The sequence below is a fragment of the Mustela erminea genome, chromosome 1 (assembly GCF_009829155.1).
Source record: "Mustela erminea isolate mMusErm1 chromosome 1, mMusErm1.Pri, whole genome shotgun sequence".
NCBI lineage: Eukaryota > Metazoa > Chordata > Mammalia > Carnivora > Mustelidae > Mustela > Mustela erminea.
The window spans coordinates 171,615,540-171,639,181 of record NC_045614.1 but is presented as its reverse complement, the minus strand read 5'-3'; the positions used below and the strand labels follow the sequence as shown (position 1 = coordinate 171,639,181).

At 39.0% G+C, this 23,642-nt stretch overlaps 1 protein-coding gene across 36 annotated transcripts in view; it reads right to left on the bottom strand.

Annotated features, from left to right (window-relative positions):
• The window catches only part of ABI3BP (ABI family member 3 binding protein), a 256,296-nt gene that overhangs the window by 167,367 nt on the left and 65,287 nt on the right, over positions 1 to 23,642 (bottom strand). For all 36 annotated transcript variants that reach the window (XM_032350780.1, XM_032350494.1, XM_032350563.1 and 33 more), the window contains exon 3: positions 19 to 87. In XM_032350780.1, coding sequence (XP_032206671.1) covers positions 19 to 87 — 69 coding nt within the window. The remainder of the gene's footprint in view (positions 1 to 18; positions 88 to 23,642) is intronic.

The following is a 23,642-nucleotide window of genomic DNA, read 5'->3' as shown; positions in this document are numbered from 1 at the left end:
AAAATGAACAAAATATACCTGAGCAGGACTTCTTCTGACTCGGAGGGGGAGCAGGCCGCACAACGATCAGATATTTAGGCTCCGCATCTGGAAATAATAACATTATTTATCAGTAAAATTCTCTGAGAGGGAGCAATGAATGTTCACGACAGCAAACCCATGTCCTGACTCAATGTTCCCCGGCCTTAATCATTGTAACCATCTCACTCATGGATGAGAGGACCCAGGAATGTGTGAAGTTAATACTCCCTGAGACAATTCAGTCCATTAAGATTTTGAAATAAAAATCAAATCCAGATTTTCAAAACCAAATGGATGGGAGTCGGGGAGAGGTCTTGAATCTTGCTAGACATAGATTTTTGTGCCACATTTTCATCAAGCCTTCCCACTGCAAAGAGATTTTTTAAAAATCTGATCATACCCATTTTGTCATCCTGCTCTTCACAGAAGTCATCCTGATGCTTCAAAAGCAGGGAAGGAAAATCATACTTGCCTAAGACCCATGAGATGCAACAGGACCTCAACTGCCTTATGATCTGAAACTGCTCACTTCCACAGTAATATGAATATTCATAATGTCCTCTTTATTTTCATCCTATTTGCATAATCTCTCAGCCTGTTAGCATATTCAGCCAATCATTTTTGTGAGCAATGTTTAACAAAGTCACAATTTCAGGTGTTATACTCTTCATCTACAATATGCCAATGGAAAATAAAAGAGAATCTCTTTTAAAAATATTTGGACTGATGATTTGCAGATCTATATCCCTGAACAAATAATACATTATATGCTAATTAAAAAGTAAATAAATGTGTATTTACATGGGAAAAAAATATTTAGGCTTTGGCGCTCCTGGGTGGCTCATTCGGTTAAGCATCTGCCTTTGACTCAGGTCAAGATCTCAGGATCCTGGGATCAAGTCCCACTTCAGGCTCTCTGCTCAGTGGGGTGTCTGTTTCTCTCTCTCTCTCCCTCTGCCTCTCCACTCCTCTTGTGCTCTCTCTCTTGCTCACGCTCTCTCAAATAAATAAATGAAAACTTTAAAAAATATTTAGGCTTTAGGGACGCCTCAGTGGTGCTGTTGGTTAAGCATCAACTCCTGATTTTGGCTCAAGTCATAATCTCAGGGTCATGGGATTGAGCCCTGCAGCTCTGCCCTCAGAATGGAGCCAGCTTGAGATTCTCTCTCCCTTGTCCTATCCCTTCCACTTGTGTGCTCTCTATGTAAAAATAAATTGGTAAGATCTTTTTAAAAAAAATTTAGGTTTTAAATAAAATGATGTTTAAACCATCAATATGCACTAAATCAGGGGCTAATAATTTCTCAAATCATCTTCTTTTTTGAATTGGTATTTCCGAGATGGTTGATTTAAATATACATAAATAAGACAAATATAATTGGGCATACTGAATAGCATTTCATAAGCACTTCTACTGAACTGGTTGGTGACTATTATCTACAATAATTCTCTAGTAACTTTGGATTCTGAAGTTCATTCTGCATCGTATCTCATTTGGATGCTGTAGTCAACAAGAGTTCTCCCTTGCGCACTCAGACAGAACTTACATCTTTGTTTTGTTTTCATTCTGGATTTAAATGTCTCCCCTCTATGAGTCTGAAACAGAGGCCTTCTCTGCCCAAGGCTTTACAGAGCTGACCTCATCTTCAGCTGGAGACAACCTGGCAATTCAAGCCCTTTCAATGACTTGTGCCTTTGTCTTTTACTGGACACCCCACACAGCCTTATTTGCGATAACCTGCTACATTAACTATACTGCATAAAGGAAACCAGGTAACCTCTCCAACAGACCTCAGAGCTTTGTCTCCTTTCTGATGATTGCCTCATGAACACAATATGGTTAAAGGAATGTTCATTATGTTTCAGAGTCTTGTGTTTGAAGGCATAGCTTCCTTAGTGGGGCTTAGACAAGGAAGATTGAACCTAAATCAAAGGTCCCTAGTAGGAATATAATACATTCCCTGATTGTATTTGGGATCTAAAGTAATATAAGTATTAAGAATGTACCACATAGTCAGTACTTTCTTCATGGAGGGCACTTACGAAACACTTTACATTTGTGACTAATTACTCCTCATGGCAATCCTACTTGATACACACTACTATGGCACATTTGTGGAGGAGGTCACCGAGGCAGGGTCAGCTTCATGGGCAGTCAATACGTCCTGTCACACAGGCCCCATGTTCAGAAGCATCCCATGCTTGGTTTAATGCCCTGCTGTCAGTGTGCTGAAATTCTTAATAGTTTTTATCTTTGCATCTGAGTTTGGTAAGGGCAGTGAAGGGCCAATAAAGCCTGTGTGGGAGCAGAGGAGCCAGAGCAATAGATAGGCTGCAGTTTCTTTCCCACTCATAGTGGTTGAGATGCCCTCTCAGCATAGAATTCCCAGGGACCCAGGACACACGGGGGTTCAGCAAGACTCCAAGGTCAAACAGAGCAAGCATACTGCATCTCTGGCTGAGGAAGAGGGCATGGAGGGGACCTGTGTGGACACACTCGCTGTTCAAGCAAACCAAAAGTCGCTTCCATGCAGAAGGCAATGGCCTTGTAACCCAAACAACCAAGCAATCCTATAGCATCCCCTATTGTTCCTGTTAGTTCTCTGTATTTGCCAATCACTTATGCCGAAAAGGACTATCTCAAAGAAAAAGGGAAGCTGGACCACCCCCCAGTTCCCGTGCCTTTCCCTTCTTCGTCACTCATAAGTAAGCCAAAGGCAGAGTTACCGAATGTCCACATGTCAAGGAGTGAAAGACAGAGAGTTAGTGTTTTGCATTTCCATTCTTTGGGTAAGGAGATACACATGCACTTATCAATGACAAATTACAAATTGTGTGATCTGTGATTCTGCTTTGGTGTTGAAGGCCCATCTTGGCCTTTAAAACTGGCCTTGCATGATGTAAAGAGAAATGGCAAAATTTAGGTTAATGATTTAAAATTTTAATTTACTGAATGCCATTGGATAGCAAATAAAATAACACCATCACAAGCTGGGAACCTGTGGAAGAAAGGAAATATTTTAGGATCTTTAATGATAATTTTCTCCTGCTTTTTGAAACAAGGGCTTTGCATTTATTTTTAACTTGGCTGTGCAAATCATATGCTGTTTTGAATTTACTTCTAGAAACCAAAACTAAATTTCTGTTTTTCTTAAGTTACCCTCACTGTGGCAGGGTCTCTTAGCTTTTCACGTCTTTCCTGATGCACATTAATTCAATTCTGCCTCAGCAGCTTAAAAAAAAGCCTGAAATACTAAAAAAATAACATGCGTGGAAGCCAGAGATAGTGCCATGATCCAAGACATATGGTTATAAGAGCAATTTAAAAGTAATTTTTGTTATGATCAGTCATTTTGCATAAAGCCTAGGCTGTGACAGCCAGATACAAATTAGAACAGATGTCGGGAATAGGGGGCAGATAGGAGGCCTCTCACTACTCATTAGAAACTCCCAACATTCATGTATTTTAGCAGTCTTTGTGCTCGATTTGGAATGCAAACATGGAAAAATAAAACAACTAAAAACCAAAATATCTATTTCAGTTCTGTACTCTGAAACTCTTTGCAGATCTGTAGTAGCCTGGAAATACATACACTGTAGCTTGGTCAGCCATTCTATTCACACATGCCAAAACACACTCGTTCTTCATTTAGAAAATGTATATAATTAAAATGTCCATTTCAGCAAATTTTTGTAGAATACAGTTAAGCCTATACTGTGTTGCAGACTGATTACATCTAATTCTCTTAATATTTCAAATGCCCTGAGGTGAAGGATTGCGACAGCTTACTGTTTAAGGAAATCCACTACTGAAATTCTTTATAAGGTGCTAGAGTTTTTGGTAATGCAAATAATTCTTCCATAATCGCTCTGTTTGATAAATTCCAATTCTCACATTTTTATTAGAGGACCTCCACCTTGCAAACCACACTGCTCTAGAATGAAGTCATAGCGAGCTTCATTTCTGCAGTGCAAATTTCCACAAAATAAATTTTTTTTTTAAATTTTTTATTTTTTATAAACATATATTTTTATCCCCAGGGGTACAGGTCTGTGAATCGCCAGGTTTACAGACTTCACAGCACTCACCAAAGCACATACCCTCCCCAATGTCCATAATCCCACCCCCCTTCTCCCAACCCCCCACCCCCCAGCAACCCTCAGTTTGTTTTGTGAGATTAAGAGTCACTTCTGGCTTGTCTCCCTCCCAATCCCATCTTGTTTCATTGATTCTTCTCCTACCCACTTAAGCCCCCATGTTGCATCACCACTTCCTCATATCAGGGAGATCATATGATTGTTGTCTTTCTCTGCTTGACTTATTTCGCTAAGCATGATACGCTCTAGTTCCATCCGTGTTGTCGCAAATGGCAAGATTTCATTTCTTTTGATGGCTGCATAGTATTCCATTGTGTATATATACCACATCTTCTTGATCCATTCATCTGTTGATGGACATCTAGGTTCTTTCCATAGTTTGGCTATTGTGGACATTGTTGCTATAAACATTCGGGTGCACATGCCCCTTTGGATCACCACGTTTGTATCTTTAGGGTAAATACCCAGTAGTGCAATTGCTGGCTCGAATAGCCAAAGGGATATTGAAAAAGAAAGCCAAAGTTGGTGGCATCACAATTCCGGACTTCAAGCTCTATTACAAAGCTGTCATCATCAAGACAGCATGGTACTGGCACAAAAACAGACACATAGATCAATGGAACAGAATAGAGAGCCCAGAAATAGACCCTCAACTCTATGGTCAACTAATTTTTGACAAAGCAGGAAAGGATGTCCAATGGAAAAAAGACAGCCTCTTCAATAAATGGTGTTGGGAAAATTGGACAGCCACATGCAGAAAAATGAAATTGGACCATTTCCTTACACCACACATGAAAATAGACTCAAAATGGATGAAGGACCTCAATGTGAGAAAGGAATCCATCAAAATCCTTGAGGAGAACACAGGCAGCAACCTCTTCGACCTCAGCCGCAACAACATCTTCCTAGGAACATCGCCAAAGGCAAGGGAAGCAAGGGCAAAAATGAACTATTGGGATTTCATCAAGATCAAAAGCTTTTGCACAGCAAAGGAAACAGTTAACAAAATAAAAAGACAACTGACAGAATGGGAGAAGATATTTGCAAACAACATATCAGATAAAGGACTAGTGTCCAGAATCTATAAAGAACTTAGCAAACTCAACACCCAAAGAACAAATAATCCAATCAAGAAATGGGCAGAGGACATGAACAGACATTTCTGCAAAGAAGACATCCAGATGGCCAACAGACACATGAAAAAGTGCTCCATATCACTCGGCATCAGGGAAATACAAATCAAAACCACAATGAGATATCACCTCACACCAGTCAGAATGGCTAAAATCAACAAGTCAGGAAATGACAGATGCTGGCAAGGATGCAGAGAAAGGGGAACCCTCCTACACTGTTGGTGGGAATGCAAGCTGGTGCAACCACTCTGGAAAACAGCATGGAGGTTCCTCAAAATGTTGAAAATAGAACTCCACAAAATAAAATTTAATAAGCCAGGATACTCCTACGGGAAATCATGTAAGGGTCTTGAGCAAAAATAATAATTTACCCCTGCCATCTTTTTAACAAGTTGGTTTCATATCAAACTAAATTTCTCAACACAAAAGCATATACTCTAGAGCCTGGAATTATATCTTGCTTGCTAGTTGCTTATATAAGGTGAGTGCTTAACGTATGCACATCTGTTTCCTCACCTGCAAAATGAGGGGGAAAAAATCACAGTACCTAGCTGCACAAGAGTCTTAGTGATGATTAACCTGTAACAGTACCTAACACACAGAAAGAGCTTAGTTAATGATGGCTATTATCATGACAATAAAGATGGGGATTCCTTGAAAGCAGAAATTTGTGTCTTTAGAGGCCCTGGGGACTTATAAAAAGGAAGGAAAATGTTCAAAGCCTTTTTTTTTTTTTTAAGCAATTATCACAGGGTCCAAAATGCAAAAATTTCACAAAAATAAAATTAAACACCATACAGACAAAGATCCTCTGTCCTGACCAGACTAAGTAGCTCTTATGAGCTCTTTCAGGCTTTTTTGTGTTCATCTCTCTGTGGTACAATTTTATCAAGCATTTTAGTAAAATGATTTAGCCAGAAACCCCTATCTTCCACACCTGATCACATACCTGATCACAAGTGAGGATCCTTAACCTCCACCACCCCTTGATCACCCTGGCCTGCCTTCGGCAAGAATCTTGCCAGGTTAGTTTAGCCAGATTCCCCCACCCCTTATCCTCATGTTTCTTCTTAGTCATTTTCCATCCATGTATTCCCACCTGCTTCTTGGCTATAAATTCCCACTTTTCCTTGTTGCATTCAGAGTTAAACTCAGCTTCTCTCCCACACTGCAAGATCCCATTGTTGTGGTCCCCTATGCCTACTGCAATAGTCCCTACCTTTAAACAAAGTCTTCCCAGCTATCTTTAACAAATGCCACTGAATAAATTCTTCCTTCATAATACTCACATCAATCCAAAAAATCCTAGAAAATTTACTGGTATGCAGAATCTGGCAGCACATAATACAATAATATATTATGGCCAAATGTAGGTTTATTCCAGAAATGTATCATACAAAGAAAAAAAATAAGCCTATTTCAACAGGTACTAAAAGTCATTTCACAACATTCAACACTAATTCTTATGTGATAAATAAGGAATGAATGGACACTTTTGTTAATATGATAAAATAGATCTTGGGACATCTGACCCAACTTTCTGTAATGCAGAGCACCCTACACATACGTTCCTGTTGAGAAGCTCTTCCTGGCTTTATCAGAACATTCAACTATCATTTTTATTTCCTTTTTATTGCTTTATTTTTAAAAATGTTATCCTAGGATTCGATTTTATAACCTGCTTCAGCTTTTGTATTGCGTACTTGAGCCCACAGATTATTAGGGAAACAAACACGAGTAATATAACCAACTATATCACGTGTTCTTTGGGGGACTAAAATGAGATGGTGGGTTTGAAGCGTTATTGGAATATTTACACATGAGACCAGCTTACCAGAATTGCAAGTTGGAACAAACTTGCTCACAAAGACCCAGATTTAAGTTTCTATGTCCATTTCCCTCTTTGAGGTACCGCCTTGCTTTACTGAGTATGGCTTATTTATTATTCAAGCTTATTTTCACTTGTTCTCAGGATCACAAAAGTCGCCATTTGCAAGTTACTGTGAGTGGGTTCATGGTAATACAGTGCTTCTGCTCACGTCGAATTCTATTTCAATGACATAAAGCAAAGCACATATCCTCTACTAAATGCATACAGGACAATGTGCAGGCTTTCCTCTGGTAGGAGAGGGCCCAGGCAGTGAACAGTTAACACGGTGGTGCTTTAAAGGTCTGGGTCAGGGAAGGTGAACATCATCTCAGACATCCTTCAAGGGTTCAGGGAAGGGATTCAAGATGAAATTGAATTTTGAGTTGACTCTGAATCTTTTTTTTTTTTTTTTAAAGATTTTATTTATTTGACAGAGAGAGATCATAAGTAGGCAGAGAGGTAGGCAGAGAGAAAGGGTGGGGAGGAGCAGCCGCCTCCCTGTGGAGCAGAGAGCCTGTTGTGGGGCTTGATACCAGGAATCATGACTTGAACTGAAGGCAGAGGCTTTTACCCACTGAGCCACCCAGGTGCCCCTGACTATGAGTCTTTTAAAGACTGTCCCTGAACACCTTTGTCAGTAACTAGATTTTTGATGTTAAAAAAAAAAAAAATTCATTGAATAGGTAGAATTATCCCTCCTGTGATTTGGAGATCTGAAAAGAACAGTGATGCTTGATCTTTGGTTCACCTCCAGAGAGGGGAAGAGACGGCTGCCTCTGGGTCCCAGTGGAAGAGGCTGAAATCTCTTGCTCTCTGGAGGTAACTGGGGCTGTAGAAAGGCTTCTGAGATATAGAAAATGGGCCACAGAAACCCAGCAAGGAGAACAGTGGGCACTGAGCTAGAGCCCTGTTCACACGAGGGGCTTCCTCTGAACAGCTGTGCTGGCCCTCACTGGGATTTTGGCCACTAGGCACCTGATCAGAGGGTGGAAGAACAGAAAACAGGGATCTTGGGGCAGGCAGAGGGAGAATGGAGCCCCGGGCTCTTTCATGATGTGCAGAAGTTGGATGGGCTTCCAAATAAACTCCACCAGCTCTTCAGGGGTTGCAAGACTGGTCTGGGGGAAGGGAGGGAGGAAAGAATAGAATCCAAAGGGAAGAAATCTGATTTCCTTCTAATCTAGCAAGTGAGACTTTACGAGTTTTAATTTGATTTGGAGACATAAAAGCAACATAGTATTATCTGAGTCCCAAATGATAACTTAACAATATTATAAATAAAGCTGTTTTATAAGAAATGGCATATTAAAAATTCAGAGCACCCTATTTCAACGGCTCTAAGACATACTGTCCCCTAGCATTTAACATTTCTCAAATGCATTCTATGATTGGTGGTATCTTACATCGTTCAGGGGCAGTTGTGACTTTGTTGTCCTTACCGAGACCTTTCCTAGGAAGGTCAAGAAATTGACAGTTTCAAGAAGAAGGTCAGTGATTTGGAAGAAAACTCAGTAGAGAAGGGTTGCAAAGCTTCTGCATCACTAGCATTCTTGCTCGCCTAGTGAGTGGTGTGGTGTGGGGTGGTGTGGTGTGGAAAAACAAGGCTATTGAAAATCAGAATCAAAAGGTGAAACAGAAGGTTCAGACTCTCAAGGTCAAGAATATTTAACAGTTACTGAACTTTTTTGTTTATTTTACTTTAAAATTTTTTAAAATGATATTTTCCTTGCTTAAGGTCCCAGCCCTAGTCTAGCCATGAGAAAAACATCAGATAAAACTAAACTGAAGGACATTCTACAAAATATCTAACCAGAACCCTTCACCAAAAATAAAGAAAGTCGAGAAAACAAGACACTGTCCACCAGAGTCAAAGGAGACATGACAAAATGTAACACGGTATCCCGCATGAAATCAGGATGAGAAAAAGGATCTTAAGTAAAAACTAAGGAAATCAAAGTACAGACCTCAGTTAATAACATATCAATATTGGTTCATTAGTTGTGACAAATGCACAATATTAACATGCCAAGAATAGAATTTAAAGGTCAAGTATGTAGGAATTGTACTATATGAGCAACTTTTCTGTAAATCTAAAGCTAAGGCAAAGACTTAATTAAAAAAATAAAATCATATCTCTTTACAAAAATAGATAATATTATCATATTATGTATCATTATGTATCAGTGATACCAAGGAAGTTGTTTCAATAAATACAAAATAAAGGCTGAAGGGATGCATTAATCAAGAGCTTTATTGTTTTTTACTTTTATATGAAAGAGTGGTATGATTTACAGCTTAAGTTGATAAAGTTTGATAAATTAAGGTAACTTTTTTTTTTTAGTAAGGTAACTATTTTTAAGAGATGTCAATGTGGCACCTCATAAGACTACTAATAAATTAAGAATAAAATCACTGACAAAACCTAAAACAGGACAAAACTATGGCCAGGGAAGTAACCATGCATAAATATTATCAATCCTCCTTTGCATCTGCAAGTGTCCACATGCCACACTTGGCTGTAATCTGTCCCGAAAGGGCATACTCCAAATTAAGTACACCCTTTAGCTTTCAGCATTTGGCAGGCAGCTCCTATGCCTTATATCATCAACACTAACACTGAGTCATGTCTGTTTGAAAAATTCCCTTGAAAATCCTCTTTGTGTTTGAAGCCCAGGCAGAGGGTTCCATTTACCCACCAGTCAGTACTGAAGGAAAAAAATAAAAATAAAAGACTCTCCAGAGTGTGGCCATGGAAGGGAGAAGCCAACAGAGCTCCAGCCAGGGCCCTCCACTCTGTAGTCCTACCTCACTGCCTTTGCCTAAACCTACAGACACTGTCCCTCACCCTCTGGTCCACGAAGGGGAGTCTCACTGAGAAAGAGAGAGGTGTAACATGGTGGGGAGTTGGGATGTTTGAAGACAGTAAATGCTACTTGTCTACTCATTTCTTGAAAGGCCCCTCGTTGCTCCTTCAAGATTTCAGTGGAGTAACCCACCTTACTCCCTACCTGTTCCACCCATTCTCATCTTCCAGTGATAAAATAATAATAATCCACCACCCATGGATACCACTCCATCAACTCCATTTCGGCAATGAGGTATAAAGGATTCATATTTGAACTGCAGTCCACATCTATTCTGAAGCCACGTCACTGGAAAACAAGAAGCTCACGTACAGTTGATGCATCCCTCCTGGGGGTAGTATCAACAAAAGAACTCACCACAAAACACCGTCATCAAGGGACCCTAGAGTAATGGCATATTAAAAAACTAAAACAGCAGCAGTTGATAGACTTGACCCACTCAGGAATACCACTGATATCCTTTCAAAAAGTTCCATGCCCCTTTCAGAAAAACACTGATGGGACATTTTTCTAGAAAATTGAGGCAAAAGCGATGTCTACTTCAGTACATGCAAACTTGTGGTTTTGCAAAGCTTCATGACACCCAGAAGTTCAAACAGAAGACAGTAGTTATAAGTCACATCAGGAGTGTACGGAATTTACTAATTTATTTATGAATAGAAAAGTTTACTAACTTCTAACAATTCGCTTAGATTACTAGCACTTTGTCCTTAGTTGCACATAAAAATGAAAGTCTATAGAATTATGAATCATCACAAATTAATAAAAATCCTCTGACTTTCAGAGTGTTTCTAAGTCCCTGTGGATGATGTGGTAGGCTGAGCCTGACATCGATTCTGGCCCAGACTCAGTTCATGTTTTGTTCATTTCTGTACTTTTAAACCTAGAAACAGTAATTACACAACAAATGTTTTCTGAAATAATGAATCTGTTCTTCCATGCCTTTATCGCCAGGGATGAGAATAAAGATGGAGGAACTGAGGCTTTTCAAGAAGAAAGAAAAAAATAATTGGAGGTTTGGGATATAGCAAAAGCAAATTGTCTTTTTTTTTTTTTTTTTAAGCTTGTGAGCTGTAATTGCTGAATTACTGTTTGATAAGCCTATCTGTAGAAATATTTTCTTTGAAGTTTTTGTTTAAAATTAATATGTGGTTTGTATGTAAGAATTATCCCTCTTTCACCAGAAAAGTTTAAAGCAAATTTTTAAAGCACATCCTACACTGTTCAGTAATTATTTCCTTTACAAAATCAGTTAAATACTGGACCAATCCTCACTTTGACAGGACATTCTGCTATGGCCCCCAGTGGGGGCTCAGAGGTCTGGCTACTCTCAGCCTTTCAGAGGAGGCTCCCAGGTCCTGCCCACCCCCCCCCACCCCCCTGGTTGGGGGAGAATGGTAAGGGCTGAACGATACTACAGTATAGTTAATGCAAAAATGAACAAGAAGAGCCTCCACTAGAACATTCTAGAATGTTCTGTCAAAGATTTGTTCTGAAGAGAGCGGACAGCTTCTATTGGGATGTTTACTATAGGTGGTATTCAGACTTGTTTGAAATTGATGGCAGTGAGGAAAAGCAGCCTCCCCAGCCCCACCCCCCAGTGAGTAGTGCATTGAGCATGGTGGGAAAGGAGAATGTAGCTGTGGTTGGAAGACAGGATGTGGGCAAGGAAGGGGTGGATGGAAGGGGTTGGAGGGGGAATGAGGGCTTTTCCTAAACACAATAATATGTATTCCCAGAATCTCTGCTACAGTCCTGCACTCTTCACAGCTTGCTCAGAACTGTCTTGTAGGAAAAATGCATCCTTTTTCCAGAATAACATTTCAAAGGCACATTCCATGGAGGAGACATTGCTGGAAGCTTTTTCTGAGAGTTTTAATTTCAGTGAGAATCTGGGAGACCATGTGTAGAAAACACATGTCAGCCAGTGCCAGCAACATTCTCTGCAGACCCAATCAATGCAAATAATAATAATCATCAAAAGATGAAACCCCTGTTTTTATAAGTGGGGGTAAAGTGACATCAAGGGCCAAGTATGAAACATTTTCCTTTTTCCACTTGGCACGGTATGTATGGGCTATTTAATGTTGCACCTGTGGGTGAAAGCAGACTCTCCCTTGTCCCGCCTGACTGCTTGGAACCCTCTCCCATCAGTGTCAGCAGCAGGATCGAGGCCCAGTACTTCTGACCTCACCCCCCCAAGCCTGAAAAGTCAAAGTCAATCTCCCCTTCCCACGGGTCCGCCATCCCAACCCATGGACTCCACAGGATTGTAGTCTGTGAACCGAGACAGCCTGTGTATCTGAACGGGGGTAGGAGAGGGGTTTGCACCTGCTTAAGAACCCCAGGAATGCATGAGTCAGTGCAAGCTTGTGTGAGGACTGCTGCAGCCAGGTCCTGCTGGACATCACCAAGGGGCTGCGCACGCCAAAACCTCCCTGCATTCACCCCCCACCCCCCAGTCCCTCCTGAAGGCAAAGGGCAGCAGCAATCACCGAGTCTGGGTTGGTAGGTCTAGCAGCGGGAGCAGGAGGGGACCAGGCTTTGAAACAAACCATAGTCGGGGCTGGGAGATCAGCACATAGGAGCCCAGGCGCTTGGCCCCGAGTACGTATGCCCCTGTCTCATCTGACCTCACTGAGAAAACAGCAGCAGCAACAGCAAAGCATTCAACTTCGAAAGCAGGGCCCTTCTGAGTGCATGGGTCACAGGCCCACGAAGTCAGGCTTAACCTGACCCTTCCCTCCCCAATCCCCTCATACTGAGCACAACTGTGAGGTACCAGGTGGCTCTTAATTTCCTGCGGTCCTGGCAGACGGTCTGGAGCATCGCATCCAGCCACTGTCCCAAGATAACCCGGCCTTACTCTCCAGCTCTGACAAATTCTCTCCCGGACACTGGAAACAAATATTTAATCAACGATTTCTCTTACCCACTTGCCCCCACAGCCAGGCCACATCATTTTCTAGTTTAGCAGACCTGTTAGACATTAAAATTGTTGACTTTATTGCCTGTGGTTTTTTTCCTTGCCTGTGTTTTGTATGTGCACCCCACAGAGAAATTTAATGTAGGGTGTTGTCTGTGAACTGGTCTAAGGTTTGGCCAGGGCTTGCTTTTGAAGGGGAGCCTGTAACACGCGCACACATTTTCCAGGGAGTTTATCACTCCATTATTATCTCTACAGGAAGTACTAAAAAAAAAAAAATCAGGACTTCATTTGGATAGTTTTCTCTCAAACAATAAAAGCTAGGTCACATGAGCTATCAGGTAAAAAGTCAGTCCTCCAACCAGCAGGGTTTTTTCTTTCTTTTTAAATGCTGTAGTTGACACGACCGTGTAGGGGGACGGGGTGAAGAATAATCTTCACAAGAGGAGCCTTTACATTGGATTCAAAGGACACAGTATTCCAGTGCCATGGGGAAGATATGATGGCACAGTGGTCAAATCAAGGCACAGCCTCTGTAACCTGCCTGCCACTTAGATTTCTCAACTTCTCTGCGATTTGCTGTCTTCATTGGGAAGATGAGGGTTATAATAACTCATGGTCCCCAGGGTAGCTGTGAGGATGTAACCTCTGTGAAGCCCTTTGCCCGGCAACATTATAGGTGCCCCACAACATTAAATCAGGGGTAAACAGTCTGGTAAGAATGTTTACGCCAGCATTTGGTGAGCAACCTCTGCACGCCAGGCTTCTGAATGGAATTCATCAGAGCCAGACCTGTAGCAAACCTCTTCTTGATTTTGTTCCTCTTTTCTCATTGAGGAATGACCCCAGTTGCAGGAGAAAGACGAGGCTACCAGCTTGGAATCAGATGGTGAAAGACTTGGGGTCCATGCTAAGAATCGAAGGCCTTCTCTCAAGTGTATATTAAGCATATAATTTTTAACTAAACTGGGACACTTGAGACAAAGGGGAGGAGTATTAATTGTGTCAGAACAGAAGGTGTAAGCTATAACTGTGCCTGAGAAATAGGGTGAAGCCAATGCATTAACTCAGTTGGTTACTTTATTTTTGGTTTTTCTCCCAGAGATGACTGCTCTGGACAAACAGAGATGTTTTATTTTGTTGACTGGAAGACTCTCCAGCAAACCTCCAATCAAACTCTGTAGTCAACTCCTATACCCAGACATCTGTTGACCCTGATTGTAGAGTACGTGGGGGAAGGTAAGACTCAGCTCCGGCCCCAAGGAATTCACTATGTAGCTGGTCAGACAGGATACAAATGAACACAGAACAAAACAAACAAAAACAGGGTACAATCCAAAACAGAATACAACGAAACGTTTGGCCTTTATGACATAACACTTGAAGTATGATCCTTAACTGCCAGGCATTAAATGCCCAGGGAAAGGAAAAGGTGTAAGGAAATAAGTGGGCCATTAGGAGACTGGGATTTGATTGTCTTCCTTAACTGTGAGATGGATTCCTAAAAGTAAAAGAAATTTTGCAGTCTACATGTAATCTTGTATATCTTTTCCCACAAAACCCTCCAATTTATCCGTCTACTAGTAGCTGTCTTTCCATTTAAGGGATCTTAACAGCAAGCCTCTTGCAACAAATCTGGAACAGGGTTTACTTTTGTTTTGGTCTATGAACAAAGGGCCATAAGCTATGTTGGGGAACCCTTTTAGATATAATTAGGAGTGATTTTTTTTTTTTTAAGGTAGATTTTTGTCTCAGTGAGTTGTGAAATATATATGAAAAAAGATTGTCATGCTTTATATTTAAATATTATAAACTTCTTTTATTTCTAAGAAAAGATAAACTTGGAGACAGTTTATTATTTGTCGGGGTCAGGAAGACCATGAAAACATTATAGTTGAATCCAATACAAAAAATAGAACTTTGAAAAGATCTTATCTGCGTCAAAACACAGTGAAATGGTCATCTATTATGAAACCAGGCCTTTCTGGTGTCAACTCATGGCAAATTGCTTAATAATGGCATAATATTTATTAAGAAATTGATACCCGCTAGGCCAATTTCTTTAAAAATCTCTTTAGAAGCTTACTTAAACTCTGCTAAATTTTGCACCTCAGAAGAAAATCAAGTGATTGTGAGATTTCTATTTTTTAAATGAAAATTTTGGATTAATTTTGAAGATTCAAGGCCAAATACTTCCCAAGTGGGAAAACAATTTCCAGAGAAAGAATAAAGCAGGAATTAAGATGACATTTTGAAGACAGTTCTAAACAAAAGAGGAAAAACCATCTTAAATGTGACCTACCACTGTTTTAGACTTCCTGGGTCTCTCCTTTGCCTCTCGGCCTTTCATTCTTTCATTCATTGTGACAACACTGGAGGTAAAAATGGGTGTCCTTGGCTCCTAGGGGTTTTCTATCTGGATGGAATGTAGGAGCACACAAGATCCATAAAGGTAAAACAAACAGCCATTTATTAAGAATGATGGTAAAAGAAAATACTCAGCCTCTAGGATATACATAGAGAGGGACATAAATATTGACTGCCTTGGCCAGAAATGGTCAAGTGGAGAGCAGAGGAAGTAGGGCTTGACAGATGGGCAGCTCGTAACAAACAGAGATGGTGATGGTGGTGGAATGGGTTGGATAGAACAAGTTTTAAGGACACAGTAGGTGCTTTACATATTTTAGCTCATTTAACTTATTTAACTTAATTCCTTAGATAGCTGATGGCTCCTTCCAGAACATATGGTCCTTTTTCCCTATTTATTTGTTTGAAAGACATTATAAAAACAACATATCAGGGGCTTATGGACTGTCTATTCTAGAAGAACAGATAAAGTTCCCAAAGTTTCAGAGGCAGCAGAGTGTTTCAGAGCTCAGTTTCTACTGACTTCTTGGGTTCAAACCTTGGACCTGCCACTTACTAGTTGCGTAATGAACTTTAGAAAGTTAACTTAAAACTCTTAGAGATCCATTTCCTTGTGTGTACAAGGGAACTAAGAAGACTCACTATCCCAGTATAATCAGCATTCCCACTGTGCATTTGGGGACTGTCCTATATTCATTGCTGGCTGCTATCTTGTGGTTTCCCCTCACACCCTCTTGCTGAAGATCATTAATCCTCAAGTATTCTGCCAAGGGAGAGAGAGACTGAACTGGTTGCTATGGCTGGCACTTCATCTTTTCCTGCTATTCGTTTATCCTGCTCCTCTTTCATGGTTCGTCAACTTAATTAATTCCCTCTATAATTCTTCAGTTATTTTCAACTTCAACTTCCAGCTATTTTTCTTCAGTGAATCTACCACCACCTTTCTTGTGACACTTCTAATAAAAGTTCAATCTTTTTTGTCATTAAGAGGATATATTTGCTCTTTGGTGTAATAAATGGCGATCTCCATTACCTTACATTTCACCCTACTTCCATAACAATGAGTACAGCAGGGTTAGACTTTTTTATGAGAAACTACCAAAAAAAAAAAAAAATCATTGAAACTCTAAAGTTTGCAATGCTGAAAGAAAAAAAAATGTACATTTCCTCTCGTTTTCTACACAAAAATAAAAACTAAGGGTAGAATGTCAAGGGGGTAGAACAATTGTAAAATTTGTGTGGAACCACAGAACTTATGATAAAGGAGTCAAGAATACACAATGAGGAAGAGATAGTCTTTTCAATAAGTGGTATTGGGAAAACTGGACAACCACATGCAAAAAGAATGAAACTTGGCCACTATCTCACAAAAATTAACTCAAGTGGATTAAAGACTTGGACATAAGCCCTGAAACTATAAAACTCCTAGAAGTAATTATAGGCAATAAGCTCTCTGATCTTTGTCTTGGCAATGAAATTTTGGATTTGATGCCAAAAACAAAGGTAACAAAAGTAAAAAAAAAAAAAAAATGGACTACCTCAACCTAAAAACAAAGGAAACCATCAACAAAATGAAAGGGCAACCTATTAAATTGGGAGGAAATATTTGTAAGTCAAGCATCTGATAAGGGGTTCGTAACTAAAACATATAAATAACTCATAATATGTAGCAGCAAAAACCAACAACCCAATTAAAAATGGGCAGAGGACTTGAATGGGTATTTTTCAAAAAAAAGATAAACAGAAGACCAACAGACACATGAATAGATGTTCAACATCTCTAATCATCAGAGAAATGCAAATACAATGAGGTACCACCTCACACCAGTTAGAATGGCTAGCATCAAAAAGGCAAGAAATAACAAGTGTTGGTGAGGTTGTGGAGAAAAAGGAACCCTAGTGCACCGTTGGTGGGAATGTAAATTGGTGCAGTCACTGTGGAAAAATAGGATGCAGTTTCCTCAAAACATTAAAAATAAAACCACCCTATGATCCAGCAATTCCACTTCTGGGTATTCATCTGAAGAAAATGAAAAGACTAACTCAAAAAAAAACTATGCATCCCCATTCTCACTGCAGCATTCCTTACAACAGCTAAAACATGGCAACAATCGAAGTGTCCAACAGTGGATGGACGCACACACACTCTCTCATAAGATATTCAGCCATAAAAAATAATGAAATTTTGCTGTTTCCAACAACGTGGATGGACCTTGAAGGCATTATGTGAAGTGAAGTAAGACACACAGAAAAGCAAATACCATATGATTACATTTACATGTTTAGATGGATCTAAAACAAAACCAAAACCAAGCTTATAGATAAAGAGGACAGATTGGTGGTGGCTGGGGGAACAAAGGGAGACCAAGTGAGTGAAAAGGGTCAAAAGAAACTTCCAGTTATGAAATAAACAAGTCATGAGGATACAATGTACAGCATGGTCACTATAGTTAATAATAATGTACTGCATATCTGAAAGTTGTTGAGATCTTAAAAATTCTCATAAGAAAAAATACTTTTGTAACTATGTATGGTGAGAGATGGTAACTAGACCTCTTGTGATAATTTCACAGTATATACAATACCAAATCATTAGTTTCACCCCTGAAACTAATGTTAATAAGATCTAAATTAAAAAACAATCTTGTAGGGGATATTTGTAATCTACAAGAATATAAATTATATTCTAGACATACATTGTATATTGTTCTAGATCATTATAAATAACTTTATTCAAATTTTTAGAATCGATTTTCCCCATGAAATAAAAGACAGGGAGAAATTTCAGAACAAGAAACTGTGATAATTAAATTGTGACCTAAACTTGCTGAGATAAAATTACCATCAGTTTAGAACTGAAAGAGTGTCGTGCTTTTATTTTTATCTATATTTAGTAGAATAGGTCAAAATTCTTACCATGCTTTTGCTAAAAATTGCTCCACTAGATTAAGACAGTGGAAAAGTGAAATTTAGTGACGACAAATCCTTTCAGCTGTATCTTTTCAGGATTAATCTCATTCTCTTGTGGAGGCCACAGTTATGGAATTCTAAGAGTCAAGTGAAGACGATTCCACAAAAGACGCAAGACAGGAAATTCCCCTTAATGTTTAAAAGATGATCATGACTACAGGACAGAAGTGTGTATATGGAGGGTACTGCGTCTAGTCTTAAAATTTTGCTGCTTCTTTAGTTTCTTAATCTACGTTGGGAGTTGCCTCTTCTAAGGAAACATTTACTAGGTACAATAAAGAGATGTGTTTGGTTACTTCTTTTTTGTTCCTGACAGATTTGCTAAAACAACATACTTCTACTATTTTCTTAATTGTCCACCCCCCCCAAATAAAACAAAATAGAAAACAAAACCACAAGACCAGCACTTTGACCAAGGTTTTCAAACTAGCACTCAATCTTAGAGCAGACCAGAACTTTAGTGGTAACTGAGCCCATTTTTGTTATTAGAAATTGAGACAAAGCTCAGAAAGGTTAGATAAATCATCTAAGACCACTCAGCATGTTATAAAAGCAACGGACAAAATTTACAAAACCTACTACTCTGTACCAGGGTTTATATATTCTGCCTTGTAAAATTTATTCATAATCTTTACAACACTCCTGAAAGATTATTCTGTATTTTATATGAAAAAAATGAAACTGAGAGAAGTTACATGACTTACCCCAAACCGCCATTAATTGTATGGAATTTGAACCCAGGTCTGTCGGGCTTGAAAGCTCCTAATACTCCTTCCCCACATCCTGCTGTGTCTCTGGGTAGAGGTGGATCTTTCCTAGAATGCACACATTAGCGTTCTGGGCCAGGCTCCTTCCATCATAGACCATCTACAGAGCAGTTAGTACAGTGTCCTCCTCCTAGCTGCCTCAGAAATCACTCTAAGGAACCAGCAGCAAGATGGTGACTTGGGAGAGTGGCTGAGAAACCCATGGCTGCGGGCGAGGAGCTCGCCCTATTAGAGCAGCAAGTGTCAGAGTTAGCATTTGTGAGAACAGCACAAGAAATTTGCCCTCTTAAATCCCTTTGTGTCCTAACACCTGGTTGGAAGACTAATTCTTTAGTCAGAATTTGTGGGAGTGATAACTATATGATTTACTTTCAATTCAAGCTTTTCTTGCAGTAAGGATACTAAAAATAACTCCTTTACTTGCACTACATAATTGATGGAATACAATGCTTTCCTGCCCAGGTGATGCTGATTAAAGTTGCTTTCGCTGTCAAGTGAACATCATAAAGTGTGAGTCTATAAAGATTCAATGTCAAAAAGTTCTCATGCTTTACTTTATTGGACATTTGCAAAATGTCCAACAGCTGAACTTAAAAGTGACAAAGGAATGCCAGGATGTGTAAACCAGAAATGAGAACATTCACGGTATGGGTTTAAAAAAAGGATATAGGAAACTAGATCTACTAAATATGAATCATGTTTTATCCCATTATTGCTGTTAATAGTTATTCATAGTCACCTGAAATAATAGTACTTTTTCTACTGCTCCAATTAATCTATTAAAATTTTAGAAGATTTTGCTGAAGTAATTTTTTTTTTTGCAGTAGTTCTCTATGAATCCCATTTTCCAAAATAGCAAGATGGAATATTTTGTTTTTCAGTTTTATATGTAAGACCAGTATGTAACTTTTGAAAATGCCTTTTTCAATAGATAGACCAATATGAAAATAACTACAGGAATACTTAGAAGTGATTATTCAGGAAGAGAAGTTTAATCTGCCAGTCACTAAATGCTAACTTCAATATTTCTGAATAATCGAACACCTTCTCATTTCAATGGTGGAATCTTTTAAACACATCAAACAAGTCAAAAGTGTCATAGTGTGACAATATTATTTGGAAAATGAAAATAAGTTACTCTGTCTGGGTCTAGTTCAGTACAACTGAACAGCTACTATCTTACTACAGAAGAAAGCAGGAGAGGCTTTAAGTGATTTTTTTTTTTTTTTCACAAACTAATGATTCTTTGCTATTGTAGAACAACTTGCACTCAAGGGATTTCAACTCATCACTCGATAATCATGAATTCACTAATGCACCCTCAGCACATCTGTGAAAAATAGACTTTATTGCTATTTTACAGATGAGCAGAATTGAGAATGATCATACAGTAAACTGGTGGCAGAAAGAATCAAGACACAAATTTCAAGCAACAGTTTGTGGAACTCAGAATAATGGTTCCTCAAAGATGGCCCAAATCCTAATTCCCAGAACCTGTAAATATGTTTGGCACCATGACAAAGGAGAATTAAGGTTGCAGATATAAACAAGGTCTTTAATTAGCTCATCTTTTTTTTTTTTTTTTTTTTTTATTTCCAGCATAACAGTATTCATTATTTTTGCACCACACCCCCTGCTCCATGCAATCCGTGCCCTCTATAATACCCACCACCTGGTACCCCAACCTCCCCCCCCCACCCCCCCCACCCCCACCCCCCCCCTCCCTTCAAAACCCTCAGATTGTTTTTCAGAGTCCATAATTAGCTCATCTTAAAATAGGGAGACATCCTGTATTATCCAGCTGGGCCTAATATAGTCAGTCACAAGGATCTTTTAAAGTAGAAGAGGGAGGCAGAAGATGAATTCAGAGCAATGTGGAATGAGAAACACTTGACTCATTGTTGTTGGCTTGAAGGTAGAAGGGGAATGTGGCAGCTTCTAGAAGCTGCAAAAAGCAAGGAAACAGATTTTTCCCTCAGAGCCTCCAAGAGAGTATGCAGCCTTGCCCACACCTTGATTTTAGCCCAGAAAGAGCCAGGTAGGGCCTCTGACAACCAGAGCTGTAAGATAATAAATTTGTGATGTTTAAGCCACCAAATTCATGGTAATTTGTTATAGCAGCTATCAAAAACTAATAGTTGCTTAATCAATTAGGAGTAATTAATACAAACAGCCATTTAAAAAACTATAAAGAATAAACTCAAGCAACAAAAGAATAACATTTAACTTGGAAATGCAAGTCCATTTTGAAGTAATAAAAGTAGAAGCACACAGATTCTTTGGCATAAAGAAAGATGGAAAAGGAAAGAGGTGAGAGGAAATTTTTTTTTTTTTTCCTCTTCCACTGGAATACCAGAAGAGAAAGGAAACTATAAAAAGAACACATTTATCTAAAGGATGAGGTAAGAGTTTTTAAAAGACTATTGGAATAGCCTTCCAGGAGAAGTTTTGGAATCTTTGTCCCTAGAGATCTTTAAGATACAGAGTGATGGATTTTATCTATCCTGGATGGCTTAGATATATACTCGCCTGATGACAAGGGCTGAGACGAGACATACTTTCCTGGCCTCTTCTGGCCAAAATATTCTACACACACTTGAGTCCATTCAATTCAATACCACAATTATTTACTGCCTCTCTACTCAATCTAAATCATCCTATTATGAATAACCAAAGAATAACATAAATCCTGACTTCAAGAAATCCATAGTTTCGTAGTGAACCAAGGTAAACAGCCAACCCTATGCAGGCTAGACAATGAGAAGAATCATAAGGGTTGGGTACATGATATATTGATTGAACATCATTAGATATATAAAAATCAATGTACTCTTATTGATCATAAAACAATATTGTAAGTCTCCACCAGAGACCATCAGAACACCAATTTATTACAATGAGAATTTATCCCAACCTTCCTAAAATTCTGTAAGGAATTTTAAAAATGTTTAAAATTTTAAAGTTTTAAAATTTTAAAAATGTTTAAAAATAAACTCTTTATTATAGAATTTCAGCTAAAAAAGGCAGAATGATAGAATTAGTGTATCTATTGTTGTATCTAGAATGGATCTAGAAGATATCTAGAATATTAAAAATTACCATTTTAGAAGCCCGATATAAAAGAATGGATCTGTACAATAATCAGCAATACATGCAAAAACTACTAAGTGATAATTTGATGGTGAATTTTATTGTGGAGGGATCCAACTGAGACCACCTAAATACACTGAACAGTCTTATCATCACTGACTATGACACCCGTGATTTAAGTGTCTCTTTTCGTGAGTTGTTAGGAAATACACAGTGCCATCTATGAAGTATTTTTTCTCCCAAAAAGCTGGATCCAAATTTAACACAGCTTCCAAATCTACATATTTTTTCCATGGGTGATACAGAATGTAGAGGAACCAGTTAAAAACTACAGAATGGAAGAAACCAGTTAAATGCAGAACATGGACCAGGATGTATGAGCCAAGTGCTCCAGCAAATCAGTGACATTTTCGAGGAGAAGAGAGAGAGGATTGTCATAGGACAAAAGAGACTTAAAAGACATAACAACAAAAGGTAACATGGAAACCTTGTTTGGATCCTGATCCAAAAAAGAAACAACTCGAAGAAGGCATTTTTAAGATCAGCAGGGAAATTTAAATATGGGTTAGGTATCAAATGATATTGTAGGATTATTATTATAACGTGATAAAGGCACAACATTACTCAATATCTCTCATCTGTTAGAGAAGTATACTGAAGGGTTCACAGACTTAAACATACAGTGTCCAGTTATGCTTTAAAATCCTGTAATAAGAAAACTGTGTGTATGAAGGAAACATGAACCAGGATCAGCAGAACAGTGATCTGTATTCAAGCTGCATGAGGAAACATGAGGACCCTTGTAATATTTCCTCTCCTTGGATGTCTGAACTTTCCATAATAAAAAAAAACTTAAAGGACAACAACCGTAAGTAAATAAAAGTGTAGTGGGTCCATCTGATTAACCCTCATCATTGAGCTACTGAAAGGCTGGCATATTTATATCAGAAATTTTCTTTCTTTTTCTATGCGTATTATTCACTAGCAATCGGACTTCTCTACCCCTTACTGAACATTTTCCCCCTCTCATGGAAAGGGAGTTTACAACTGAGCAAATTCTCAGTCGAAAGAACCAAGGGGAGAAACTATCTTAAATATTACTTCTGTTGCTCAATAAATAAAGGAGCTGTGGACTCAGTTCTGTTAGCATGTGGGCTATAGCTTCCGGGCACTTTTTGTAGTAAAGGGTGAACGTGGTGGGGGAGTACTTGCAAAATTTCAAATTTTTTCATTTACATGGTCAGGGTTAGTGTTGTAACATTGGTGAGAAATGCATAATTCTCAAAAATTTTTTTGGCAACAAACTGTAATGTGTTTGTTTTAAAACAATGATCATAGGTAAAAATCTAGTCTACACATTTAAGTAACAATGTCACTCTCCTGTCTAATTTTAGAGTACAACAGGCTCCTCTATGAGGACGAAAGGGCTGCAGGACAAACTACATTTCTCATTCCCTGCGTATACACAGGAATGCCAGATCTGATCTACGATAGTCCAAGTGACAGGGTTAAACACGGCAACTTCATGGAAAGGCC